Consider the following 24,422-nt stretch of genomic DNA (forward strand, 5'->3'; position numbering starts at 1 on the left):
TTGACCTTCGCCGAGCATGAGCGTTCCAGAAGGTTCTGGAATTGACGGGCCCCGGAACCTGAGTGTTTCTCGCCGGAGCGTTCTGCGCATGTGCGCAGCGCGGCGGGTGCCCTAGCCCTGCGGGGGGGGCTGTCGGCCTGCGCGGCGGTTATGCTGGTTCCCGGGCCGGGCGGCGCGGAGCCGCACATGGGCCAGCGGCCGGCGGGGGGCGGGGCAGGGGTGGTGAGTGCCCAGCGCCTTCCCGCTCACGGCGCCAGATCAGCCCGCTCAGCTCCCGTTCCGGACGGCGGAGGCGCCTGCCGCTACCCTCGCGCTGCCGTAGGTGAGCGCCGGCCCACTGCCACCGGTCCGGCGAGGGGCACTGCCCCCCAATCGTTTCACCCCCTGTGGTGGTGGTGGTGGGGGCGGCGGCGGCGGTGGTTGCCGTTACCGTCTAGCGGGCGGCTGCCCGCGCAGCTAACGGCCCGGCCCGTTGGGTGGGGGGAGGAGGAGGCGGCCACGAGCCCGCCGTGGGCCGGAGCGGGGCCCCCACTAGCGGGGCCGATGCTGGAGCGGCGGGGCCGGGCCGGCGGCTCTTGACCTTGGCGCGGCAGCCCCAGGGGAAGGGGACGCGCGGCCCTATTATTCGCCCGTCCGTCCCGCCCGCCCTGGGGGCTCGGTGGGACCCCGGGACCCTCCCGGCACTCTGCGTCGCGCGGCTGTGGCCGCGGCCCTTAGTCCCCGTGGTGGAGCCGCCCGGGGAAGGGCGCCGCGGGCGCTTGGTGGGGCCGCCGCGGCCTCCCGCCCCGCTGCCGGAGGCGGCCCGGTGGGGGGAGCCCGGAGCTGCCGCAGCCTCCGTCCCACCCGGGCTCCCCCGCCCCGCTGCTTGCCTGCCTCCATTTCAGCTAGCCGGAAAACTAAAAGTTTGATGGCCGCTTGCTTTACTCCCCGAATCATTTTTACTCCCTTTTATTCTAGAAGTAGCTGTACAAAACCACGGCGCTTATTTTTTGCTCTGGATTTGTTTTAATCTTTTAGACATGCTCCGTTTACCTACAGTACTCCGTCAGGCAAGGCCGGTGTCCAGAGCGCTCGCCCCGCACCTGACGCGAGCGTATGCGAAAGATGTGAAGTTCGGAGCAGATGCGAGAGCTCTTATGCTTCAAGGAGTGGATCTTCTGGCAGATGCTGTAGCTGTCACCATGGGGCCAAAGGTAACGGAATACTTCGTGTTTGTTCTATGTTAACGCTTTGACCCGGTTGAAACCACTGTCGTAGAAAACAGTGGTTGGTTTTTCCTCGGTAGAGGTGCGTGATTGCCATCTGCAGATGGGGAACGCCACGATGCAGGGGCACGGACAGACTGCCGCAAGCAGCCATGTTCTCATTGTCACGTGAGCCGCGACGGTAGAGCGTGTGCTTTTTGTCGTAGCAAAGTGAAATGAGTTGGGTCGCTGCGAGAGGTGCAGCGTACTTGTTTAAACGGGTTGAAGGTTATAGGGCTGTGCATAATTAGGTTACCATGGCTCAGTAGATAGTCTGTAACAATGCAGTAGGTGATGAGACTATATAGATCATAAGGTGGGTTAATTAGCATGTGATCTTTTTAATTATTTTTTTTTAACAAATTATGGTTTGGTATCACTTTACCGTTTAGTATTAACAAGGTGAAGGTAATGTTGAAAGTGTAATGTTAAGTTTTCAGTTGACTGATAAATGTTATCAGCTTAAGTGAAATTCCATGGTGGTGGCATTTGTTTATGCTGCTTAGGACAGAACGTAGCGTGCGGATCCCTGTAAGTTCTAGGTCTTTTGAAAAACCAACTACTCTATTCTGCATAGTCATGCAATGTGCAGTAAGGCTTGAAATGAGATTCCTTTTTAAGGAAGAGGCACCGATTTTCTTTGGGCTCATAGGAATGTCCGTTCCATGTAACGGCAGCATACGCATGGTAGTTCTTCTCAAGGCTGTGTGGCCTCTCTAAAATTAATTCATATATTTCTTGTACATTTTTGGTGCTCTCTTAGCTTTATTCAACGGCAAAAGTGCCATAAGCTGCTCAGGTGAAGGTTAAGGAACAGTGATGTCAGCAAGCTGTGGCTGCTTTCAGTAAAGGAACAAAGTTTAAGTGTAGTTTGTTAATTTAACTCTTGGTTTTTTGGATCAGGTTACTTTGTGAATGCTTAAGCATAGCTTAATGAACTGGTTAAAGGGCAGTTCCTGATGCAACTCACTGTAACCTTGTGGGGGTTTTGTTCCAGTGTTCTCACTCTATCTGCTCTTCTCCACGTATTTGTAGAGATTTAGGGGTTGTACTGTAATGCCGGATTCAACTTTCAGCATTTTTAAAAAATACCACTCTGGTGAGGAAACTTTCCTTTGGCACTGTGCTGTATTTAAAGAACCGTGGTTTGTAGCCTCACGCAATCTTTTCATATTCCTGCCAACACGTTGATTATTTTGTCAGAAGTAGTTTATGTGAGTGCTGGGATTCTTGATATGTGGGACGGTTTCAAGTGCATGTGTATTTTCTGGTGGCATTCCTGTTTTCAGAAACACAGATAAAAGGATTTACACTCAACGCGCTTTATGTGATGGGCTACAAGTAGATTTTGTTGTGCCACTCTCCTCATAGCTCCCAAACAAACGTTTGGAATACGACCATGTCAAAATAGAGGATAAAATTAAGCAAAACAAGGAGAGACTACGTGAAGAATTTACCAGTAGCAGGATGTTCCAGAGAGAGTTTTCTTACTCTTGAACCACTTTTTAGATTTAGGAGAGGTGCAGGTCAAACGAAATAGCAGTAAGAAGTCTCAGATTATGCATTATTTTGGCATAATTGTTTTATAGCACTGAGTCAGAATATCGTAAACTCTTTCACAAGTCCAACATTAGTAGCTGAAGCCTAACGGTTCTTTAGCAGCTTCTAAGGGCAGCTGTACTCCAGAAGCGGCATAGCCTCATGCGTGGCAGGAATGCGAGTTAGTTTAGTCACTGGGGCAGGTGTGAGCAGGCTCTGTGCAGGCGAGGAGCGGGGTGCGCCATAGCTAGCACACTGGCAGGGGCTTCTTAGCTAGCTGCTTGGCACGGGATCTGAAGCTGCGCTGGCCTGCCATCAGCTATGGCAGTGTCTCGGCAGGAGCCAGCGTGGTCAGCTCTGAGCTGGGTCTGACAGGGTGGCTGAGCATGAGGGGACTTGTGCAGTGTCAGCCGGGAGCCACAGCAGCAAGGTGGGGCAATTGCCCTTCCTTCCCCTCTCCCAGCAGCTCCAGCTGCCAGGATAGCTGAAGAGCTCTGGGGCAGCAGTGGACCAGAGGCATCTCCTTGCATTTCTGCTGCCTCCAGCTCAAACTGGAACATGATTGACTGGGACAGCTATTGAAGCTATTGAATTTGTCTGGGAGCAAGCAATCCTCTTGTGCAGGTGCATTTGCCCTGTGCTTCCTGGACAGTCCATAGGATAGTCCAGCTTTTTAGTTGAATGCAACTGCGGGCTAAGAGAAGAAAGACCTGTTAACTTACATCATCTGAGAAATCATTGCAACATGTTAATGCAAATTTGTTAAGTATTCTCAGCGCTCTTTGCTGATCACTAATAAAGGTTGTGAGTTGCTTCCCCCCCGCCTCGAATGTGCAACAAATTGAGCTTTGTATTACTGTTTTTCAATTGCATAGACTTTTTCTTGTGATTGAATGGAAATTTTGCAAATTTAGTTCATTATATTGCTATATTTTAATTTTAGGGGGAAATATCAGTGTTAAGGGCAACTCTTCAATTATCTTCCTCTTTCTGGTTAGTCTTATTTCGGTTGCAGACTTCTGAGTCTGTGGTATTAAGCATTATGGCTGGGGAATGAAGCCCCGTTCTGTGAAAGTATAAAACCTTTTAGCCACTTTTCCAGTTTTGCAGACCTTTGGTAATGTGCGTGCTTGGAGCAAGCCCCAGCTGACATCTCTGTGCAAGGTGATGTTTCTGTTCAGCTGTGGCTGTTTGAAAGGATCTTCATCTTCAGTTGAATTGGTAAAGTAACGTGCTGTGGATTATGCGGCTTTGATTTAATATTTGTTCTTTTTTGCCCTAGGGAAGAACAGTTATTATTGAACAAAGCTGGGGAAGTCCTAAAGTGACAAAAGACGGTGTGACGGTAGCAAAGGCAATTGACTTAAGAGACAAATACAAAAATATTGGAGCCAGGTTAGTTCAAGACGTTGCCAACAATACAAATGAGGAAGCAGGAGATGGTACCACTACTGCAACGGTACTTGCGCGTGCTATTGCCAAGGAAGGCTTTGAGAAGATCAGCAAAGGAGCTAATCCAGTAGAAATCAGGAGGGGTAAATTTTTTTCCTTTCTTTTTAGTGTTTAATCACCGTCTCTTAACTCTTCATATCCCAAATCTGACTGGCTTCCTGAATAAGTTGCCCTCTTTTTGAAGAGCCACATCAAGCTTTATATGAAGAGTGATGTGTAGAGAACCACTTGTGTCTGTTTCGTTACTTATTCTGAACAACTCTTCATTTTTCTAATAGTTTTACTATTTTATGTGCAGTTAACTTGTTTAATTTGTCATAGGTAAACCCCATTTAAAGCCATTTCTGCATTTAATTCCTGTAAGTATATAAATTTACTGGTGCCACATAAATAAATTTGCCATAAATGTCAATCATGACGGAAAGTGTGTTGCACCGATTCAAAAAATAATTATCACTGGATATACAAGTGACAGTATGGAACTAGAATTGCCAGTCACTTGGCTTTGAACGTACAGACTTGATGCATCTTTGTGTTGTGGATTTTGGTTTGAAACTTAACCTGTTTGTGATTTGTTTGGGGCTCTTTTTCCTGTGCTGTATACCTTGTCCACTCACAAGCATTCCGTTTGTCTTCAGGGGTGATGCTTGCAGTCGATGCTATCATAGCTGAACTGAAGAAGCTGTCTAAACCTGTTACAACTCCAGAAGAAATTGCACAGGTGAAACAAAAACTAAACCAACTTTACACAGCCGTACTTCCGAAAAAGATTTGTGAAATCAGGTTTAATGGAGCTAGGTTGTGTGTGTGTGACACCTGAGTTCTTTATGTATCAAGATTCAGAGTATGAGTCATTGAATGATCTTTATGGTAGTACTTTCATTTTCCTGAGTTATTTAAAATTTTGTGTATTCTGCCTCCAACTACACTGCTAGAAGTTAGTTCAGAAGTAGGTAGTTTTTCTTGTCTTCAAGTTTCATTCCAAAATGTGGTCTTAAAACTTAGATTTGGGTACTCGGGAAACATTGATGAGAGCAAAGGTGTGTTTGTGGGTGGGGTGTGATGGCAAACTCTCCTGGGAGTGTTGTGGATCTGCTGGGGGAGGCCCAGTTTGGGGTGGGTGCCCCGCTGGGTCGCGGGCACAGGTGTGTTGGCCTTCGTGGTGTACTTCTCCCCATGGCCGCAGGTGGAGGTGGCCTGTGCATGTTGCCTGAGCCCAGTGCACAGATCTGGCCCCATGCTTGAGCCGCCCCCGAGGCGTTAGCCCTCCTAACGGAGTTCTTGCATCTTGGTGCGGGTGTGCTGCAGTCAGCTGCCCTGTCCTGTCAGGACATGTGAGAATTGAAAGCGGCTATTCTGATTTTAGTGAGGAAACAAATCACTTGTATTGTTAAGTGAGATTAAATGGTTTACTGTTTCAGGTTGCCACGATTTCAGCAAACGGGGATCAGGAAATTGGCAATATAATCTCTGATGCAATGAAAAAAGTTGGACGAAAGGGTGTAATCACTGTCAAGGTAAGAGCTGGCCAGCGTACAGACTAAGTGCAAAGTGGCTGTCCCTTTTCCAGTTAGGGCTGGCTTTTGTGGCATGTGTGGAGCCGCTGCAGCTCGCATACAGTATCCCTCATAATTCCTCCCTCCATAGCTCTGTTAGATTGGGATTTGATTGCTGTTCCCTCTTCTAATGCTTTTATTTTAGAGGGGGAAGCACATAAAACTGAAGTGTGGTACAGAGCCTTTCATTCTGTTGTATCTAGTTTGCTAAAAATACACTTGTACTATTGGTAATAAATAAGGATCTTTAATGTGGACTTTCTTGCATCCAAACAGGATGGAAAAACTCTAAACGATGAATTGGAAATCATTGAGGGTATGAAATTTGATAGAGGCTACATCTCTCCATATTTTATTAATACAACTAAAGGTGAGTTAATAACATGTCAAATACCTTCCCATGGCTCTTGTAAGTTAGAAACAACGGTACCCGTTACAAAGGCTTCCCAGTCTGTGATATGTACTAGGTACAACAGCAATAGGACAGTGGGGTCCTTCCCTGTCAGAAAGTTCTAACTCTTGGTAAGAACTTGTAGTCTGTGGGGGTGTTTTTCTCTGCAAAGTGTGGACAATGTCCATGTTAACATCAAGCTGGCCCTGCAATGCTCCAGAACAACATAGAACTGGAAGTGGAGTCTTAGAGGAAACAATTTGTGTCTTTCTTCTTTAATGCTGCTGAAATGTGCAACATTTGCTCCAAAGTAGCTCCTTAAGTTTAAGAGAACACTTGATAGGTTTTTATAATCAGATTGTTCAGATAACGCATGTTGTTTCTGCAGGGCAGAAATGTGAGTTCCAGGACGCTTACGTTTTAATCAGCGAAAAGAAAATTTCTAGTGTACAGTCCATAGTTCCAGCTCTTGAAATTGCCAATGCTCACCGCAAACCTTTGGTCATTATTGCTGAGGATGTTGATGGAGAAGCCCTCAGCACTCTAGTCTTGAACAGGTGAGGCTTAAAATCCATACTTTCAGACAAATACTGCTCTTTTCTTTTATCCTTTTAAAGGAATGCACACAAAAGCGTGTATTTGAATTTGCGACAGTGTAGTACTGTTGTCTGTTCTCTTGTCGGTACCAAAGAACAGCAACTTCTGTGCATAGAATTTCAGTTGTTTCCAAACTACCTTTATGAGCAAAACCAGCCCAGTTCATGAAGGTCGTCTTGTTTGTTGATTGTTAAAGTTGTACTGCAGTAGTTGTTTTTAGTAATTAGACTTGTTCTCTGGACACATGTGGAATTTTGCTCTCTGAATTCTTCTGTTTAGACTGAAGGTTGGTCTTCAGGTTGTTGCTGTAAAAGCACCAGGTTTTGGTGACAACAGGAAAAACCAGTTGAAGGATATGGCAATCGCTACTGGCGGTGCTGTAAGTAATGATGCTTTAATTGGCTTCTTCCGCTAAGAAATGCTAATGGTATTTAATTATAATTTATCATATTTATTAATATAAATTAATTACATTTTTAGGTCCATGGCTTGTATCTGCTGTGTTGCAGGCTGTGTACTGCTCTTTCAAAAATGTAGCAGTAACTCTAATGTTTGAATCTTCATCTTTTTTTTAAATGCGGATATTGGTCATTGCTGAGTAACACAGCCCTGAGCAGCCATCACTAATATGTCCTTCTGACTGACTGAAGTTACATACCGTTTCCTTGCAGCAGTTAGGTTGTTACGGGGAAGAAGGAATATCAAGGGAATTTATTAGAAATAGCAAAGTCTTCTTGTTGCCTTATAAAACCACCCCATAATTCCCTGGACTCAGGTACGGCAAATACAGTTCTTATAAATTTGGAATAGACTGGGTAATTTTCTGTTCTAATCAACTTCTCAAATAGTTGATGTGCTGATTAGCGTCCCTTTATGCTGCTTTTTTTACACACTTCACAACCATAGCATGACACTGGGATCCAAAGGTGGTTCTCGAAATAAAACTTCATATTTAAGCTACCTGGAGCAGAGAGTAACAAAACCAGTGAACTGTACTCTCCAGTCCGTTTAGTGGCCGTATTCATAACCTCTTGAGATATGGGGAGGAGTCTGTAGGACAGCTCCGCTTTCCAGGCGCTTTGAGTCAGGGAGCTACATCAGTCAGTCATGAACAAGAAGTCAGCAGCGCTCTACTGCTGAGGGCCAGTTTGTGAGGTAGCTGCGTGCCCGGGCTCTGTGAGGAGAAGCAAAAAGTCTTTTTCAACTGAGCTGCACTAGTGTGGGTATTTTGCACTGTCAGCCCACTGTATGTGTAAATGTGTATATGGAGGAGCTGTGAATTCCAACATTTCACGTAACTTGTTTCAGGTGTTCGGAGAAGAGGGTCTGACCCTAAATGTGGAAGATATCCAGCCTCATGACTTTGGTAAAGTTGGAGAGGTCATTGTGACAAAAGATGACACCATGCTTCTAAAGGGGAAAGGCGAAAAGGCTCAAATTGAAAAACGTATTCAAGAAATTATTGAACAGCTAGAAGTTACCACAAGTGACTATGAAAAAGAGAAACTGAATGAGCGGTTGGCCAAACTCTCTGATGGAGTAGCAGTATTGAAGGTGAGAAGTTAAACTTCTTAGGCAAGGGGCGGTATTGGTCCTTTGTTGCTAATCTAAGTTCCTGCTATGTGGTTATCTCATAATCTTAGCAGTTGATTTGGATAAGGAATTTGGCTTATTGCAGGGCCACGCCTCGGGCTCTGGGCATGGACCTTGACTGTGGCTTGCTGCTTGCTTGTAGGTGGGTGGCACCAGTGATGTTGAAGTGAATGAGAAGAAAGACAGAGTTACTGATGCCCTCAATGCGACCCGTGCTGCCGTAGAGGAAGGCATCGTCCCAGGCGGTGGCTGTGCATTGCTTCGCTGCATTCCAGCATTAGATGCTTTAGTTCCAGCCAATGAAGATCAGAAAATTGGTAAGTAAATTACTTGAACGTATGTGTGTAAGTGTTAAGAATAGACTTTCTTCTGTCCTGAGGCTTTACAAGGTCAAACACAGGTTACCTTCAGCGAGTGTTCAGTTGCTTTATCTTTAGAACCTCGTACCCCTGCTTCACAGCAGGAAGGAGCTTTCACTATGTCCCTAACTTGGATGTGAAAGAACCAAGAACAACGAAGCAGCGGTAGCCGCTGCAAAGAATTGCAAACCGCTGAAGGAGAGCTGAGTTGACTGTTCCACCCGTTGCAGACGGACATAAAAATCTAAGAATGCCCAAGAGATTGTGTGGCAAATCAGATGGAAGAGGTGTTTGTGCTGTCGTACAACAATAATGCTCCTTGCTACCTTTTGCAGAAGTAAAACTAAAACGTGTGTGAATATCCTGCAGTGATGTCATGTAATTGGTGAAGGGCAAGCAGCAGAGAACTTTTTTCCATGGAACAGATAAAAATAGCTTTTGTTCTTGCTCAGAGGATCCTCTCTCTTTGCACTGATCTCCAGCACAGGAACGGGTGCCTCTGCAATAGCAGCAACGTACGTAATACATAATCTGAACATCCCTTTTTTGTTACAGGCATTGAAATAATAAAGAGAACGCTGAAAATCCCAGCAATGACTATTGCAAAGAATGCAGGTGTTGAAGGATCCCTAATAGTTGAAAAAATCCTGCAGAGTCCATCAGAAGTTGGCTATGATGCAATGCTTGGGGACTTTGTAAATATGGTAGAAAAAGGAATCATAGACCCAACAAAGGTAACCTAAACTAGTCTTAATTCTCAGCTTTCCTTCCTCCCAGCTCATGTGGTAGTCAGCAGGTATTCAGTTATTCCTTTACTATTTTTAGGTTGTGAGAACTGCTCTGATGGATGCTGCAGGCGTCGCGTCTCTCCTATCAACAGCAGAAGCAGTGGTGACTGAAATTCCAAAAGAAGAAAAGGAGGCAGCGATGGGAGGAATGGGTGGGATGGGTGGAGGGATGGGAGGTGGCATGTTCTAATTCCTGGGGTAGGGATGCATCATGAGCTGTGCTGTTTAAGGCTGACAGTTCTGACTCTAAAAACTTGAGCTGTCACTGCGAGAGGGTGGATAGTGACTGAAGTGAGGGTGGTGTTTAAAAGAATCACTGTAACCATCAGTTACTGGATTTCATTTAACACAGGTGTAATTGTTTACAGTCATTGTCCATGCCTACAGATAATTTATTTTGTATTTTTTGAATAAAGACATTTGTACATTCCTGATAACTGGGTGCAAGATCCATCTACCAAGGTCCCAATTTAAACTTAAGGCACTCGATATCTATTTCAGAATTTATTGGTGCTTGCCAGTACTAGGAAGAACTTGGAAGCCCCTGTGTGTGAGACTAGACAGTTGTGTACAAAGTAGGCAAATATACAGTTATGTGACCTTTATGTAATAAAACTGCTCAAAAGTTATTAAATGTATCACCTTGTTCATCTGCACACAAAGCCATGGTCACGGGAGAACTGTGCCAACCTGCTGCTTTAAGATTGACTAGAAATTACACTTGGAAACCACAGGCCCTTTCCCTCCATGAAACATTCCTTTGTCTAGAATGTTTCTCAGAGGTACAAGTGACTTTAATTTTGGTAAGAAATATCTGAGCTGAACTGACACTGCAGTTCTTTGAAATATTAAATGATACTGTGAAAATAAGGTATGTGCATTGACTTTATTTTGCCCAGCCCATGCTGCTTGTTTCAGGTGCTGGACCAGGCCCTGTGCCTCTCCCAGTACTGGGGTGGGAGAGTGCCCTGAGGGTGTGAAACAGGTATGTTGGCCTTAGCAGAAAGGGTTGTGGGGGGTTAATGCTTCTCTTGCTTACATGTGGTATGTGGTGCCCTTCCTGCCTTGAGACCCCCCCACACCTGCCTTCCAGTTTTCTGGTAGCAGGCTCCAGGATTTAGTTTGAGTTATTTTGCATGAGATGCTTCTTTACCCTTAAAAATGACAGCTCTGTTTACCATCTACTGTATTCTCTGACCTGACACAGCTCATACTGTTGAAGCACAGGCTTTTCTGCTTTCCAGACTTCAGAACAATGGTGTTCCCGAACTTGTGTTTTCCTCTAATTGTCTCATCAAACAAAATAATTTTACAATTTCTCAGTGCTCTAAAACAGCTCTTACTCCAGCTGTCACTTTCTGCAGCTTCCTGACTTCCATAAGAACTGCCCTTTGTCCATGGGATGTGTGAAATCTTAGTTCCTCTTTCTGGAAAAGCATCTAAAGGGTCTGAAACTGCTTCAGGGGCTGTCTTTGGCCTCAAACATATCTCCCTATGTCATTTAATGCACTATTCTGTAGTAACCTTGTGGATTGTGGGCACTTAGGAGGAAGGACCAGCTCTAACACCTTTACCTAATTTCAGTAAGGTAAACAGGTGCTGCAAGGCAGAGTATGGACAGGATTTAAAATCTGTTCAAACCTACTTACTTACATTCCTTCAGTGACTGAAAAGAGAATATTAACATAAGGAATTGAATTTTTTCAATAGTTCTATCAAGAGGGCTGGTACCATCATAATGAACTAATAATTAAACAGTAGCACAGTACTGAAAGAGATCCCCAAGACCTAAGGTTCAGTGCTGTTATGTTTTTAATGACAACATGTCCTCTGCTTAGTGTACATCTTGTTCACTCCTCGCAGGGCAGGCAGCACTGCGGTACAGGATGTCGTGCATCTGTGCCCTAGTTCTCAAAGAGGTAACATTTATTTACTTGGTTTAAATTTGTGTTGGAATGGGGACCCATGTGCACAAAATGAGAGGCATCCACCCAAACCGAAGTGCAGGGCGCAGCAGTGCGAGGGGGCAGGGAGGCAAGGTCAGCCTGCCAGCAGTACTGCACATCCCCCACTGCCTGCAGCCCAGAACCACAGGCTCTCACTGAAACTGCTGCACTCGAATTACAGCATGCCTTGTGTTCCCTGCACCCCTTAGGTTTCATTTCTGAAAACTCCAGAGTGTTCAGGCTGTGTTGGTTTTTTTTATTGCAGCTGCTGGTCAGAACTCAACAGCAGCCAGAGGCCCCAGCTCACCCTTGTCATTCATTTGGATTAAAAGCACCTGCTAGGCCATGCCTGACGCACTGTTCCATACTCCCTAAAGCTAGAATGTCCATTTCCCTTCACTTGGCCAGAGCTGGCCAATGCTGTTAAGTTACATTCACACTACTAATAACTTAAACTTGAGTTAATATGTTACAATGCTGAAAAAAAACACATAAGCTTTGATAAGGCAGAACTTACCCTGTGACTACTCAAACCGTCTGGCAATTTAATAACGGCAGCCTGAGATACATTGTGTTACAGTAGCTGCCAATTGTCAGTTACTGATAACCCTGAAGTTGCACTTGATGGCAGCCTGCACGTTATCTATAACGTCCAGCAGAACAGGTGTGTTTTGTACAGTACAAAATCACACACAAAGCTCAGATAGGAAATAGATGCCCCGAAGGAGGAGCATGGCACCTCTTGCATAAATGAAGTGTACAAACAAGTTTGTAATGGAGGTTGTTACAATTTTCCATTTTACGTGTGATGAACTTCATGAAACATCAGCTCCCGAGGTATGCTTGTTTCTGGGCCGTGGAGTTTGGATGCTCTTCTTTCAAAGGCAGCTACCATCTGCTTTACCACTTCATCAAAAAATAGTGTAGCAAGTTTTGAGTGTAGAAGTGAACGAAATTCAAAAGAAACCTGTTTAAGAAAATAGGGAAGAGTTGGTTTTCCTGTATCTACTGTTGTGTTAAAATGCTGCTACAAATAGACAACTTTAATAAAGAATCTCCAGTTAGTCTGCAAGTAAGCTGTGGTATAAAGAACAGCCACAACTGAGCTATGGCGAGTGTGTGTCTGAAGAAAAGCCTCACTCCTTGGTCAGAGAACTGTCTCCCTAGGCTTTTCAATTAGAAGAATAATTTTGTTCAACTCTGAGTAATCACTTCCATGTATCTAAACTAACCCTACTGTATTTAATAAATGATGCATCACAGAACAGAAGATTCAGAATAATGAAAAAACTACTGACAAACAATAACTCAGTTACTCGGCACGCAGAATTCACTTAGGGACAAGAGTCATCTGGAGAAAATCCCACATGGCAAGAGAGCAAACTTACAGGTAGGCTGGAGCAAACCCCAGAGGCATATAAAAGCAGCTCAAAATAGTTACCTATTAAATACCAACATTTTACATCAGTCTTTCCATCTTGGTAGCTCTAGTTATGGGATGTTCAAACGAGCAATTTGCTGACTAAAGCTACGACTTTGCTTGTGTGTGCCACATCTCCTACCTGAGCACCTCCTGCTCCCAAGCTCCACTGTCCTGACACAGGCAGTCAGCATCAGAGTGCTCTGTACCAAGCCTGCAGGCCTCCTACCACAGCCCTCAGAACTGAACTGCTATATTTTCTTTCAGCTACTGAATCTCACAGTTAAACTGAAGCTACTGTAGTAGTTAACAGTTATGGCGGGGCACAGGAGTCTGCTTTCCCCACCCTCAAAAGAAATGGTCACTTCGGGTAAATAGCCTTCAGTTATGCTTTTGTGCTGTGCCAGCCTTTGGTCTAGCTGAATAACATTTCCCTAAGGCTATGGAATCATGTTGTTTTGGAAAACACAGCTTCCCAAAATGATTACAGGATTTTCAGGAAAAGAAACCGGTTGCTTTTCTGTGATTTTATCACTCCTGCTGTAGCATGCCATTTGGACTGAGATTAAATGCCAAACTGAGAAAATGCAGCTTCTTTCAAGCCACGTGTGTAACACATACTAACTGCGAAACAGTAGCACAGAAGTAATTAAACTACTTGGCCTGTAAGCCAGGTGTAGCTTCATTTATGTTTGCTTGATCTCAAGCATCAGTAAAATTAACGTGCCTTTTGAAAGCCTGGGAGTTGGCATGCAGAGCATGTGGAGTTCTGCAGAGCGGGGTTAATGAGTTTTGCATCATGTTCAGAAGTGTATAAAAACTTAAGGTATGGTGTACATCTACAAAGTTTGCAGATGGTAAAAATGGTGTTGTGCTTCAATCTATATACTGAATTGTTTAAGAACTGAAACCAAACTCAGAAAGTTCCCTGCATTGCTGTGTATGTCTCCTAGCATCAGGCTGGCAACACAGTGATGCAGTAGCCTGTGGGAACCAGAATAACCCAAAACACAAATGACATTTCCTAAAGCAAACGAGCATTCCTGAAATCAAAGTTTTCTCTCATAAGTGTTTGTAATCACACAGTATGTTTTGAGGAGTTTGGTGTGAAATGCTTACCATCCCTATCTGCAGGGGCCCTGAGGCAAGTAACGCAGCAGGTCAGTGACCTGCAAGGGTTGGAGTGCTTAAGGACTTGCCCTTGCAAGGCAGCCCCTGCTCAGCTGGCTCTCTTTGCTTCTGCTACCTCAAAATGGAGTCAGTCAGTAAGAAATATCAATACCATTTCCCCAAGAAAGTGACAACGGCCATTTTGAGCCCAGCTTTCACTCCCTTTAACTGAAGTTCTTGTCTTGAAATGTCAAAAGGTGGCTTTGGTATGGGGGGAGCAAGGGGGTAGGTGGGACGTTTTCCTCACAAACTCAGTATTTAGATTATAGAGTTTAAACACTTGCTTAATTCAAGTTTTCCCAACTGATGCATGGCTTGGGTTAAAGCTAGCTTATGTACTGGTCAGTAGCAGGAAGTGGCACTTATTTGCCTGGAGAAATTCAAATACCACGAGCAAACATTGTTGGCAAATCCCGTGAGAAATGTATTTTAGTGCCTACTCAAAAAAAAATTTACTGTTGAACTGTATGAAGTGCATTACAGCAATAAGTTGAAAGCTATTAACCCAATGAGATAACGTGCTAGTTTACAAATACTCCAGAAAGCTCTTTTTCCTATTTACAGAAGATATTTTTTAAAGCAGAGTATTCCAGTAGATGGCAGCAGGATCAAACCATTTCTGTGTACTTCTGTAGCCTTTTATGAACCCCAGCTTAGTTATGTGCAACCACCATTCTTAACACTATAAAATGTATGAAAAAAATGTGATGACAGACTAAATAGATAAGATGGAAAAGCAATAACTTGAGTGGAAAAGAACTTGTCTAGGGGTAATAGGCTAAATCAGATACTGGATTTTAAGAGCAATAATCTTGAGCTGCAGTCATATCCCGTCATAGGGTAGAAAGACAGCAAAGATCTATTATACCTGTATTATTAAGGAAGGAGTAAGACTTAAAATACAGGAAAGATTAAAATTGGAAAGCAGGAAATTAAACTGACCAAAGTGCAGGTCAAACAGGACAGATGGGAGAATACCTACTTTCTGGAACATAGAGCACTTAGTCTGTTATTTCCTTTAATTACTCTACAACCTATGTTTAGTATTTGTCCCTCTGTATTTGACTGCCTAAAAACTTCAGCATGTTTAGAATTGTATGGTGAGAGATACCAATCCCCAGACTGTTTCATGACAGGCAGACACCTCACAGAAGATCGCTGACTCTAAAGGACACTGTAGTGGTTTCTGTACGGTAAAGTTTGCAAAATTTTTTTTGATAGTAGTAACTAAAACTAACTTGTTTTCTGTGCATGTGTTTTCCTCAAGAAAATTAGTACCAGCCATTAAAAAAAAAAAAAAAAAACACAAACAAACCAAAAACCACAGTTAAAGATACTGTTTCTATGCCCTGTTCCAAGCATGTGGTAGTCTTAATTACACTACTTACTGAAAAATCCAATGTACATGTCCTTGGATAACCAGGGATACCTGGGCTGAAACGCCACACTGTTTCCAAGTGATTAAATAGTCTTCCATCTGTGCAGGATGCCTAAAAGAAAGTTTAAAAAGTCAAGTTACGATCAGGCTTCACAGATGTGACAAATCGGTAGTACTCAAGTTTGCATTTGCATTTTGTTAGACATTGAAGGTCACGGCACAGTTAAAATTATGCTTAGAGTACAGCCAGCATAAGATCCTATTTGCACAGTGTCATTTACAGCAAAGTAATTGGATCCCTTTTAAAGGAAAGGCAAAGTTTTTGTGTTGAGAGTCATAAAACAGATCTCTAGCGTGATGCATAGAGCACCAAAATGCTAATGCTATATACCAGAATTTGAACGCTGTTTTAAGCAAAGGATAGGGATATTTGCTGGGTTTTGTTGGTTTTGGTTTATTTTTCATGACACATACAGAATGTTTTATATGCTGATATATAGGCTGGTAGTCTTGGGCTATAGGAATGCTTAGCATCAAAACAAACCTGACTGAAGACAAACTCTAAACATCTGTACCAAGATACAATTGTCGTCAAGAGCTACCATGAAGTCAGTGAGACTATACACTCAAGTTCATAATCCCCTTCTACATCGGCTTTTAGTTACCAGCAAGCCGTATTTAACTAACATTTCAGGGGTGCTTGCATACAGTCCTGCTTTAAAACAATAAACTATTTGCAGTTGTTGGCTTCATAGCTTTCATGACAATAAGGTCCTTATTTTCACTCATTTTGCTTTTAGTACGTACAGCTAATTTTCTGTGGCTATATTTATAGTAGAAAAAGATTGAAAGAGACATACTTCAAAATCATCCAAATACATAATGTAGGTTGTCTTGGAATTTCTAGAGAGAATTTCTGTAACTGTTTTTTAACTCCTTTTTTACAGGTCTTACTGTTACCACAAGCAGCTCTGTGATAAGCTCAGTGATAAGGTAAGCCATCTCCAAGACAAATCAGCAGCATAAATACACCTACATTTTTCTGCCCAGGAATGAGATGTAGTGTCTTGCTACTTCTACAACAGGAAGGGGACGAGTAGAGGGAAGATTAGACATGAAGAGCTGGGCTTGCTTTTCCTACTGCTGCCGAAAGGGTGGGAAGAATGGGAAAACTGCCAGCACGTCCCCTTTGCTCCCAACCTTATAAGTAGCAAACTCACTACGTGCTTTTCTCTGCAGCAAGAGCTGCTGCTACCATTCTGATTTTTCCATTGCTCAAGCACTGCTGCTGTAAGCAACAAATCTGTGCTCATTTTGTCACCACCAGTAACCTGCTACGCTAGACCACCAATGAAGATGCCTTTGCCCACAGTTATTTCTGAGGACAGTGAAGTAGTCCAAATACACAGTCACTTCTCTAGAAAAGTTCCACAGTTATATGAACATAACATAAACTTCTAAGAAAAATAATCCCAGCAGAGAAAATGTTAATAAGTCTAGGAGGAAGAAATCTAAAGAAATAGTTCTCCTCACTGCTTTCATGATCTTTTCTGGGACAAGAAATCCTCTTTCAAGTGAATTAGACGTAAAAGAGTTGGTAAGCCAATCTGACAGCTATGTGAAAGGAAGAAGCAAGTCTTGTCAGTGAAGAGTAGAAAGGGAAAGCAGCTAGCATGTAAAATGCAGGTTTTCCATTGTAGCTCTTCAACTTTCTTAATAAAGGGAGAAAGTTTTTTTTCCTTTCCAGAATCAGTAAAGGCACTTTGCCTATTCCCTTTCCAATTCATGTCTCCCCTGTACTTAAGAAACCCAGTTTCTGCCCTGAGCAGTGTCTCTTAAGAGGAAGCCTAGAAAAGAATAGTGAGATAGGATACCCAAACAATTATCTTGAACAGCAATCAACTGTTGTGATTCCACTAGTTATTCCAAAAAAATAGTCAAGATTGCCACATGAAGGGAGGCAGTTTTGCTCTAAGGAATCTGTTCTGGGCTGTTCCTAAACAAATTGGCTTTGAACATATAAGACAAACTAGTTAGAAGATCCAGAGGTCATTTAAAATTTCTCTTTTGACATTTTTATTTTAATTATTGCTCTTCAAAAGCTGAAAGGAGGAAAAATACAACTGATTCTTTTTTGAACAAATTAATTCTAGAAACTGGACTTTAAATCCACTCTTCTATCTTCTCATAAATACACTGAATAACAAGCACTTCAGCAGATCCTACACTTAAGTTTTAGACTTCTCATATTAGCTTGTTAAAATTGTCAGAGGAAAAGTAATGATGGATATCAATTTTGCTAAGGCATCAGAAGCTGCAGTTGCCAAAGATAACTTTTAAGTCAGTATTAATTTTGCATTTAGAGAGGCTTGGACAAAGTTGTAACAAAACCAAACAAAAATTGTATACCTTCATTAATGGCTGTTAGTTTCTCCAGCAAAAGGAAATTCCCTCCCCCACCCCCCACCATCTGGCAGGTTTAAAAGCACATTCAAATTCTGCCCAGTTAACCTGAGTCTTTATCCAAAAGCAACACAAGTTTTGAGCCATGCTTAGCACTTCCAGCATCAATTTTGTTTTGAAGCACCAGCAAATTATTTGAATTTCAACAAACAGAAGTTACAGAAAGTTATGGCTAAGGAAAAAAAAAAAGTTACCTTAACTAAATGTGGTCTCACCAGGGTAATAACCGATGTATACCTCTCTACTACAGGAGGGAATCCTATTTCTAGCTGTGCTTTGCAGTAGCCAGAGCGCTTCGATAATATATCTGACTTTTTACACCAAGGAACAAATAGTTTGTAATTCTCCACAACAGCAACAACTTCATACATTTCCTGCATAGAATACCTGGAATCAGAAATATGAACATTAGTTACATGGTATTTTAACTTCAAATTCAGTATTTAGAAGTTTCAAAGATGGTCTAAATGGCATAGACAGTTTGGAAGGTGAACATACAGTCACCTGAAAACCCTACCACTGTTTTTGGAAATTAAAAAGAGGAAAAAAAAAAAACTAATAAACTGGTAAAAGTCTTTGCATAAAGATGCAAAACACCACACATCATCCAGCAGTAAAGTTAGTGAACAGCGAACCTGGTGTCTGCAACTTTCTGCACTATCAGGTAAATACACGTACACTTCAAATGGAAAAATAGTTTTTCCAGCACAGCTGTGTCTTCATTTAGGTAGACCTTAGACATTCCACATAAAGAATCCACGCTTCATGGCTACCAAGAAGAGGTATATCAAAACTGAAGTACTTTATTTCCTAAGGTTTAAACAGAGGAAAACTACTTTCCTTATATTGGACCAAATAAAAAAAGCTTAATTAAAAAAAATACATGCAATGAAAAAACACCAGAGAAGGGTGGAGGGTGGAAGGGACCTCAGGAGGTCATCTGGTCCAATCCCCCTGCTCAAGCAGGATACTGAAATCAGATGAAAGAATATGATGGCAACATTTTAGTTGATTCTACTGTAACGTGGCAAAGGATTACATAGCTATGGCTTTTAATTTTTAGTTCTGACTGAGAAAAGAATTGAAGCACATACTTAATTCCATCTGTGTTTAAAATGAAGCATATGTTGAACAGTACTCAAGAGTGAGTCCTATTGGTCAAAGGCTCTTTTTAAGCAGCTATGCAAAATCTGTTGCAGATGAAGAATGGTTACATAAATGAATGTTAAGCATAGTCAAAAAAGTTATGCTAATAAACAAATAGTTCATTCTATTGTGGACCAGAGACCAGGGGCAGATCCCAGTCTCATTAAATTAACTGGAATTTTCCCACTAGCTTTAAGGCAAATAGGATTTCAAAAATCTTTCTCTATGTGCCTAAGTTCCTTCATCACACAACTAATTATTGTCCTTCTTTTAAAGAAAGAAAAAAACCTTGAGAAGTGAGAAGTACAACAGAATGTAAGTACAAATGTTAGCACATATTTGGGACAGAAGGGAACAGACAGAGTTTTCACACCTGTTGGTTTAATCCCATTTCACCAGATGAAATTAATTGTCTATTCTTCCCTTTCAGGGTTGTTTTTGTTTTGTCATGGAATAGAAAGGTTATTTCTGCTATTTCTTTCTATGAGGCAAGGGTTTTGTGTTCCTACATTTTTTATACTCAATTTCAGACTGGAAAAGCCTGATTTCTACAAACTCTGAAAGTCAAAACTCCTTCCTAGTCTCCAACTGGGCAGAGTCATAGGGGCATCTGTCCTCATGGATGCTCAATCTTTGAACTTGTAGCATTTTAGATTAAATCACAGCAAACACAAAATCAAGAAGCATATAAAGTCTCTTTCCACACTTCTATACAAACCCTATAATTCTTCTTTCAGAATATTCTTTTCTTTTATTTACTAGTGGAGCAGCAATGTTGAAGAAAGTTCTTGAAAAGGTATGGCTCATTACAGGTACTTGCAATGGAGAAATTCTGGTCATCAGAATACCACAAGAAGCCAAGTGCCTGAAACAGTGAAAATGCTTTAGATGTTTTGTGTCAGCAAAACAAATAACACATTCAGGTGAGACAAACAATCTGTTGCATAACATACCAGAAAATGTCAGATTCAGATGGAAAAAACAAAGGCTCGTAACAGTACACAAACTGTTCAAAACCCAAGGGGGACTTTTCCCCCACCCCCTTAGGAGAAACTAAAAATAGCCCTCAGTCACGAGAAAAGTAACTGGCAGAGTAAAATACAAAGGCCCTCATTAAACATCCACTTCATGGCAGCCCGAGTTCTTATACAAGCCTCATATGCACTTAATTTGCAGAACAGGCTTTCTTAGTAGCAAAATCAAGACATAGTCTGCAATACTTCACCCTTTCATAATACGCAAAAAAAGTTTTCAACTTGGAGATACAGAGCTGAACTCTGCTATAATCCCTCTGCTGCCATCCTCCTCTTCAAAGGACAGTTTCATTTTGAAAGTCCTTTCAGAAAGTGCATTGTTTACCCAGCTTTCAGAGTTTCCTTCAGGAAATACTATGCAAAACCTTGGACGCAGCATTTTCATAAATAAAACTTGTTACCTTTAAAAATGCTAGTAATTCTAAGATTGCACCTCAGTGTTCTCTGTTTGTGAACATCTACACTAAAATCTAACAAATATTCATTGTGATTAATATGTCTGTTCTGCTAAATTATTGATTTTGCCAAGATCAAGTCAGTTAAGACAAAAAATGCTACCTCAAAAGCTCTGACTTTTGGCACCAGGAAGTTAAAAACGCCACTATTTGCTGTCAGTGGTTCTACAAACATAAGCTAAAGAGCAACCTAGCTCTTTTACTGTCCTTTCTCTAATTTAACAATCAGGACTGTACTTCCGGATTCACATAGTCAAAAATGGAACCAACCTTCCCCAATTAGCATTAGGCTTGTCTGGTGGTTAGTACGGTTGTTTTGGAGGGTTGGTTTTTTTTTTTAAACACAATAAACAGATAGATGCATTTTTTACTAACCACCAAAGTAGTCTAGCAAATTACAGTTACCAATTTTAAAGAATTACAATTAACATGTTCTTTAAAAATCAACAGAACTTTGAATTCTAAAGAAACACAGTAATAACCCACAAGTAACCACATTAGCTTATATGGTCACTGTATTGGGAGACGGGCAAGTAAATTGGTATTGAGTTTAGAGGAAAATAACCATCAGCAGCAGCTGATTAGAAACAATCCATACAGACTTTTTTAAAAAAAGCAATAACTGATATGAAGCAAGATGACTGACAACACAGATCATAATCACTGCAGTCGAAAAAGGAATTACTTAAGACGGTACAGAAGCATGGTGTCAAAATTAAGAATGAACAGGTCAACTTTAAAAGTCTTTAGACAACAAGCTCTGCAAATGTTTCCAACTGTATCTCATGGGACAGGGACATAATCTGAGGTTTTTTCCACACAGACTGGACAAGACTGTTAGGGAAAAGCATTGCTTCGGCAGAAATGCTGCAAGGGTGCCAGTAACATTGTAGCTGCATCAACCAGATTCATAGAAATTGTTCAAATGTTTGGACCAGACCTCATCCTGGAGAGCTAATTTAAATTACTTTCTCCATCCGGGGCTACATAGAGTACACAGTACAAACTACTTGCCAGGTTTTTTTTTGTTTTTTTTTTTTTTACTGTAACGCTATGCTAGTATATTGTTTTGTGCAGTTTTATCTAGACTTGTTTCAGCTACAAGGCTGAAGAACGACCTCTACAAATAATCCTTTAGCTACTGTAAGACAATGTCCTTTTCACAATTATATTGCCGTTCAAGGAAGGCAAGGTTAAGAGATGTTATAATACTAACAAACATGGTGGGAATTCATATCTCTCAGGATTTTATCTGAAAAAAAACAGATGCTATGAGAATGTGCTGGGCTGCGACCCAGTTCTGGAAACCATACCTCCTCAAGAAAGCGCAAAAGCACAGATTTCAGTGGACTATCATGCATGTTTCTGTGAACCTGATCAAGGCCACAAAAGAAAAGCCAAGTCCATACTAGAATTCAGACACACCCACCGCCTCTGTATTTATCCTCTGTCGGTAATACAGCTGTATCCAGTCATACTGCTCTTACTGGCATCTTACAATTCCTGCCACTCGCTGCTTTCTCTCTAAACATCTGGGCACTGATCACTGTATCACCTGACCTCCGTGACCTGGAAAGGAAGCATTTACTGGTGTGTGGTATACATACATAAGTGATCTAGATTCAGTTGACTATTTTTAATAGCTACAAAATTTTCTAAGCTGAAAGAGTAACATATTTTGGGGGCCGGGAAAAAAAGAAAAGATCTCAAACTCGTGACTATAAAGCCTGAAATTATCAGTAAGAGCATGCCAGGGCAATTGTGTCTACTGTTATCCCAACTGTTACTTCCACAAGGTTCGCGATATCTGATGGCCATCTTACAGCCTGTGAGACACGGGTTGATCTCATCCAAATTCTTTGTCAACAGTTGTTCACATCCCCAAACATGACAGTTGCCGACAAGCGTCCTCATTAGCATCTCAATCTGAATAAGCACAAGAGACTAATTTACCACCAGAGTCCTTGAATTCTGCTACTCAACACAGTAAGAAGTCCGCTCAGCTGACAACAGGTACGGAAGGTACACCGATGACAACCGCAAAACGTGAAAAGGCTGTAAGCTCAGCTTCAACACTACAAATAATGCAGCGCCGTTTTAGATTCAGCTTGCACTTGCTTAAAACCAGCTGCCAAGATTCTCGCAGCTTACACTAGAAACATTTTCAAACTTCAGTTGCAACCAGTTACTTAATGAGTTTCCTTATACCGCACACCCTACCCAGTAGTCAATTTTGCCCTCAGTTCAGGACTCTAATATATTATTTTAAAAATAGCAATTTTGTTTACCAGGACTGAACTATTGCAAACACATCCTAAAGACTAAAACCCAAAGGATATATGGTAAGAAATATCGTCCAAGTAAAATGACATATTATAAAGCTGTACAGCGATAATTTTGTCAAAAGACTGACTGAAATTTTACATCATGAACAAATCTCTATTCCAGTTTTTCAGTCTCACTGAGGACAGCAGTTAAGACTTTGCATTTAACAAAGACACACAGCAGCACTGCCATAATAGTAGTAACAGGTGAACCTTTTTTCCTCCTTTTTCAAGATTTTCAAGTTACACCCTCTCTCACCTGCTTGTTTTTTTCTTCTAGTTACAAGATCAGCTCTTCTCCCAAAGCATGTTTTGTTTTTCAAGCTGTTCCAGCCAGCCTTACATGCGATTAGGGGATACAGAAACTTGTTGCATTATCCGAAGTGGAAAACATTTGGGCGTTTTACTCAGTTTTTCACTGCTTTTTATGGATTGCTCAAAGTTACGTGGCTGGCACAAGCAAAGAAGAGGCAAGTTTATAAGGTGAAAATCGTTTGTTCTTCCCCGGGCACTGGCTGCGCTAAAGGAAGCCAATAGCCACCCAGGCTGAGGGCACCTCTAGCCGCCCCCGCGGGAGGGGGCCCGGGTACACCTTCACTCTCCCTTCCACAAACCCGCCGGTCTCTCCGGGGCCTCGCTCCCGCCGGCGGTAGGGCGTCCAGGAGCGCTCACTCTAGAGCGTACTGAGGGACCGCACTCCTCTGGGGCCCCGCCCCACCCCCAGGCCCAGACCGCGGTGCTCCGGGGCTACAGCGGGACCGCTCGGCGGCGGGGCCACGGCACGGCACCCGCCACGGCGGCGGGAGGAGGCGCAGCGGGGCCCGTGGCGAGGCCCACGGCCGTTACCCCCGCGCTCACCCCGCCTTACCCCCCGTACCTGGCAGCAGCAGGGCGCGGCGGTGGGGGAGCGGGGGCGGGCAGTCCGGCAGCGGGCAGCCCCCCGGCTAACACCCTGCCCAGCGCGCGGCCGCTCCGCGCCATCTCGGGCCCCGCTCCTCGCCGGCTGCCCCACCCGTCCCCGGGCGCTGCCTAACGGCCACCGCCAGTGAGCCGCACCCCCGCGGCTCGCCCCAACTGCCTATCGCCGCGCGGGGGTCAGCGGGGGCGCGCGCCGTCACGGGACAGCGCGGGCTCGCGCGGGGGGGGGGATGGGGGAGGGGCCCGGCGCCTGATTGGCCCGGCGGGGAGCGAGCCCCGCGCCTGGCTATAATTGGGCTTGTGCGCGCGGGGTGCCTGTCCCTTGTTCCCCCCCCACCCCCCCGCAGCGCCTCGTGGGCCTGTACCGGCTGAAGGGCGGCCAGGCCCATTCCTTCCCTCGCCACCCGTGACAGGCCTCTCTCCCTTCCCTCCTCCGTTCCGCGCCCTTCCCCCGCCCCCCACCGCGGGGGTAGCCGAGGAGGTCCCCTCCGGTGCCCGGCCGAGCGGCGGCCGGGCCTTCCCGCGCCGCACCGTGAGGGGCGTCCGCTGACCCTCCCTCCCCTCCCCTCTACGGAGGACGGCTGACGCGGAGGCGTGGCGGCCCGGTGCTTAGCCTGCCTCTGCTCGCTGCAGGTGGAGGGTTTGGGCG

At 43.5% G+C, this 24,422-nt stretch overlaps 2 protein-coding genes across 7 annotated transcripts; one reads left to right on the forward strand and one right to left on the reverse strand.

Annotated features, from left to right (window-relative positions):
- Positions 1-27: 27 nt before the first annotated feature.
- Positions 28-10,153, forward strand: HSPD1 (heat shock protein family D (Hsp60) member 1). 2 transcript variants are annotated; one of them, XM_075093864.1, is made up of 12 exons: positions 28-322; positions 1,018-1,193; positions 4,066-4,318; positions 4,874-4,956; positions 5,657-5,752; positions 6,068-6,161; positions 6,571-6,739; positions 7,059-7,158; positions 8,088-8,333; positions 8,515-8,689; positions 9,287-9,465; positions 9,557-10,153. In XM_075093864.1, the coding sequence occupies exons 1-12, from the start codon at positions 151-153 to the stop codon at positions 9,707-9,709; spliced, it is 1,896 nt and encodes a 631-aa protein (XP_074949965.1). In that variant the 5' UTR covers positions 28-150; the 3' UTR covers positions 9,710-10,153. The 2 variants fall into 2 exon arrangements, with proteins under 2 accessions (XP_074949965.1, XP_074949966.1); XM_075093865.1 differs by having other exon boundaries at positions 228-318.
- A 1,322-nt stretch (positions 10,154-11,475) lies between these two features.
- Positions 11,476-24,212, reverse strand: COQ10B (coenzyme Q10B). Of its 5 annotated transcripts, XM_075093873.1 has the most exons (7): positions 24,139-24,212; positions 23,115-23,305; positions 21,961-22,100; positions 19,761-19,907; positions 18,091-18,283; positions 15,444-15,545; positions 11,476-12,432 (listed from the first exon to the last, which is right to left on the reverse strand). In XM_075093873.1, the coding sequence occupies exons 4-7, from the start codon at positions 19,880-19,882 to the stop codon at positions 12,265-12,267; spliced, it is 585 nt and encodes a 194-aa protein (XP_074949974.1). In that variant the 5' UTR covers positions 19,883-19,907; positions 21,961-22,100; positions 23,115-23,305; positions 24,139-24,212; the 3' UTR covers positions 11,476-12,264. The 5 variants fall into 5 exon arrangements, with proteins under 5 accessions (XP_074949974.1, XP_074949975.1, XP_074949973.1 ...); XM_075093874.1 differs by lacking the exon at positions 21,961-22,100; XM_075093872.1 differs by lacking the exons at positions 21,961-22,100; positions 23,115-23,305; positions 24,139-24,212 and adding exons at positions 22,355-22,457; positions 23,733-23,943.
- Between the last annotated feature and the right edge of the window lie 210 nt (positions 24,213-24,422).

This window comes from Phalacrocorax aristotelis, chromosome 5 (genome assembly GCF_949628215.1).
Source record: "Phalacrocorax aristotelis chromosome 5, bGulAri2.1, whole genome shotgun sequence".
Taxonomy (NCBI): Eukaryota; Metazoa; Chordata; class Aves; order Suliformes; family Phalacrocoracidae; genus Phalacrocorax; species Phalacrocorax aristotelis.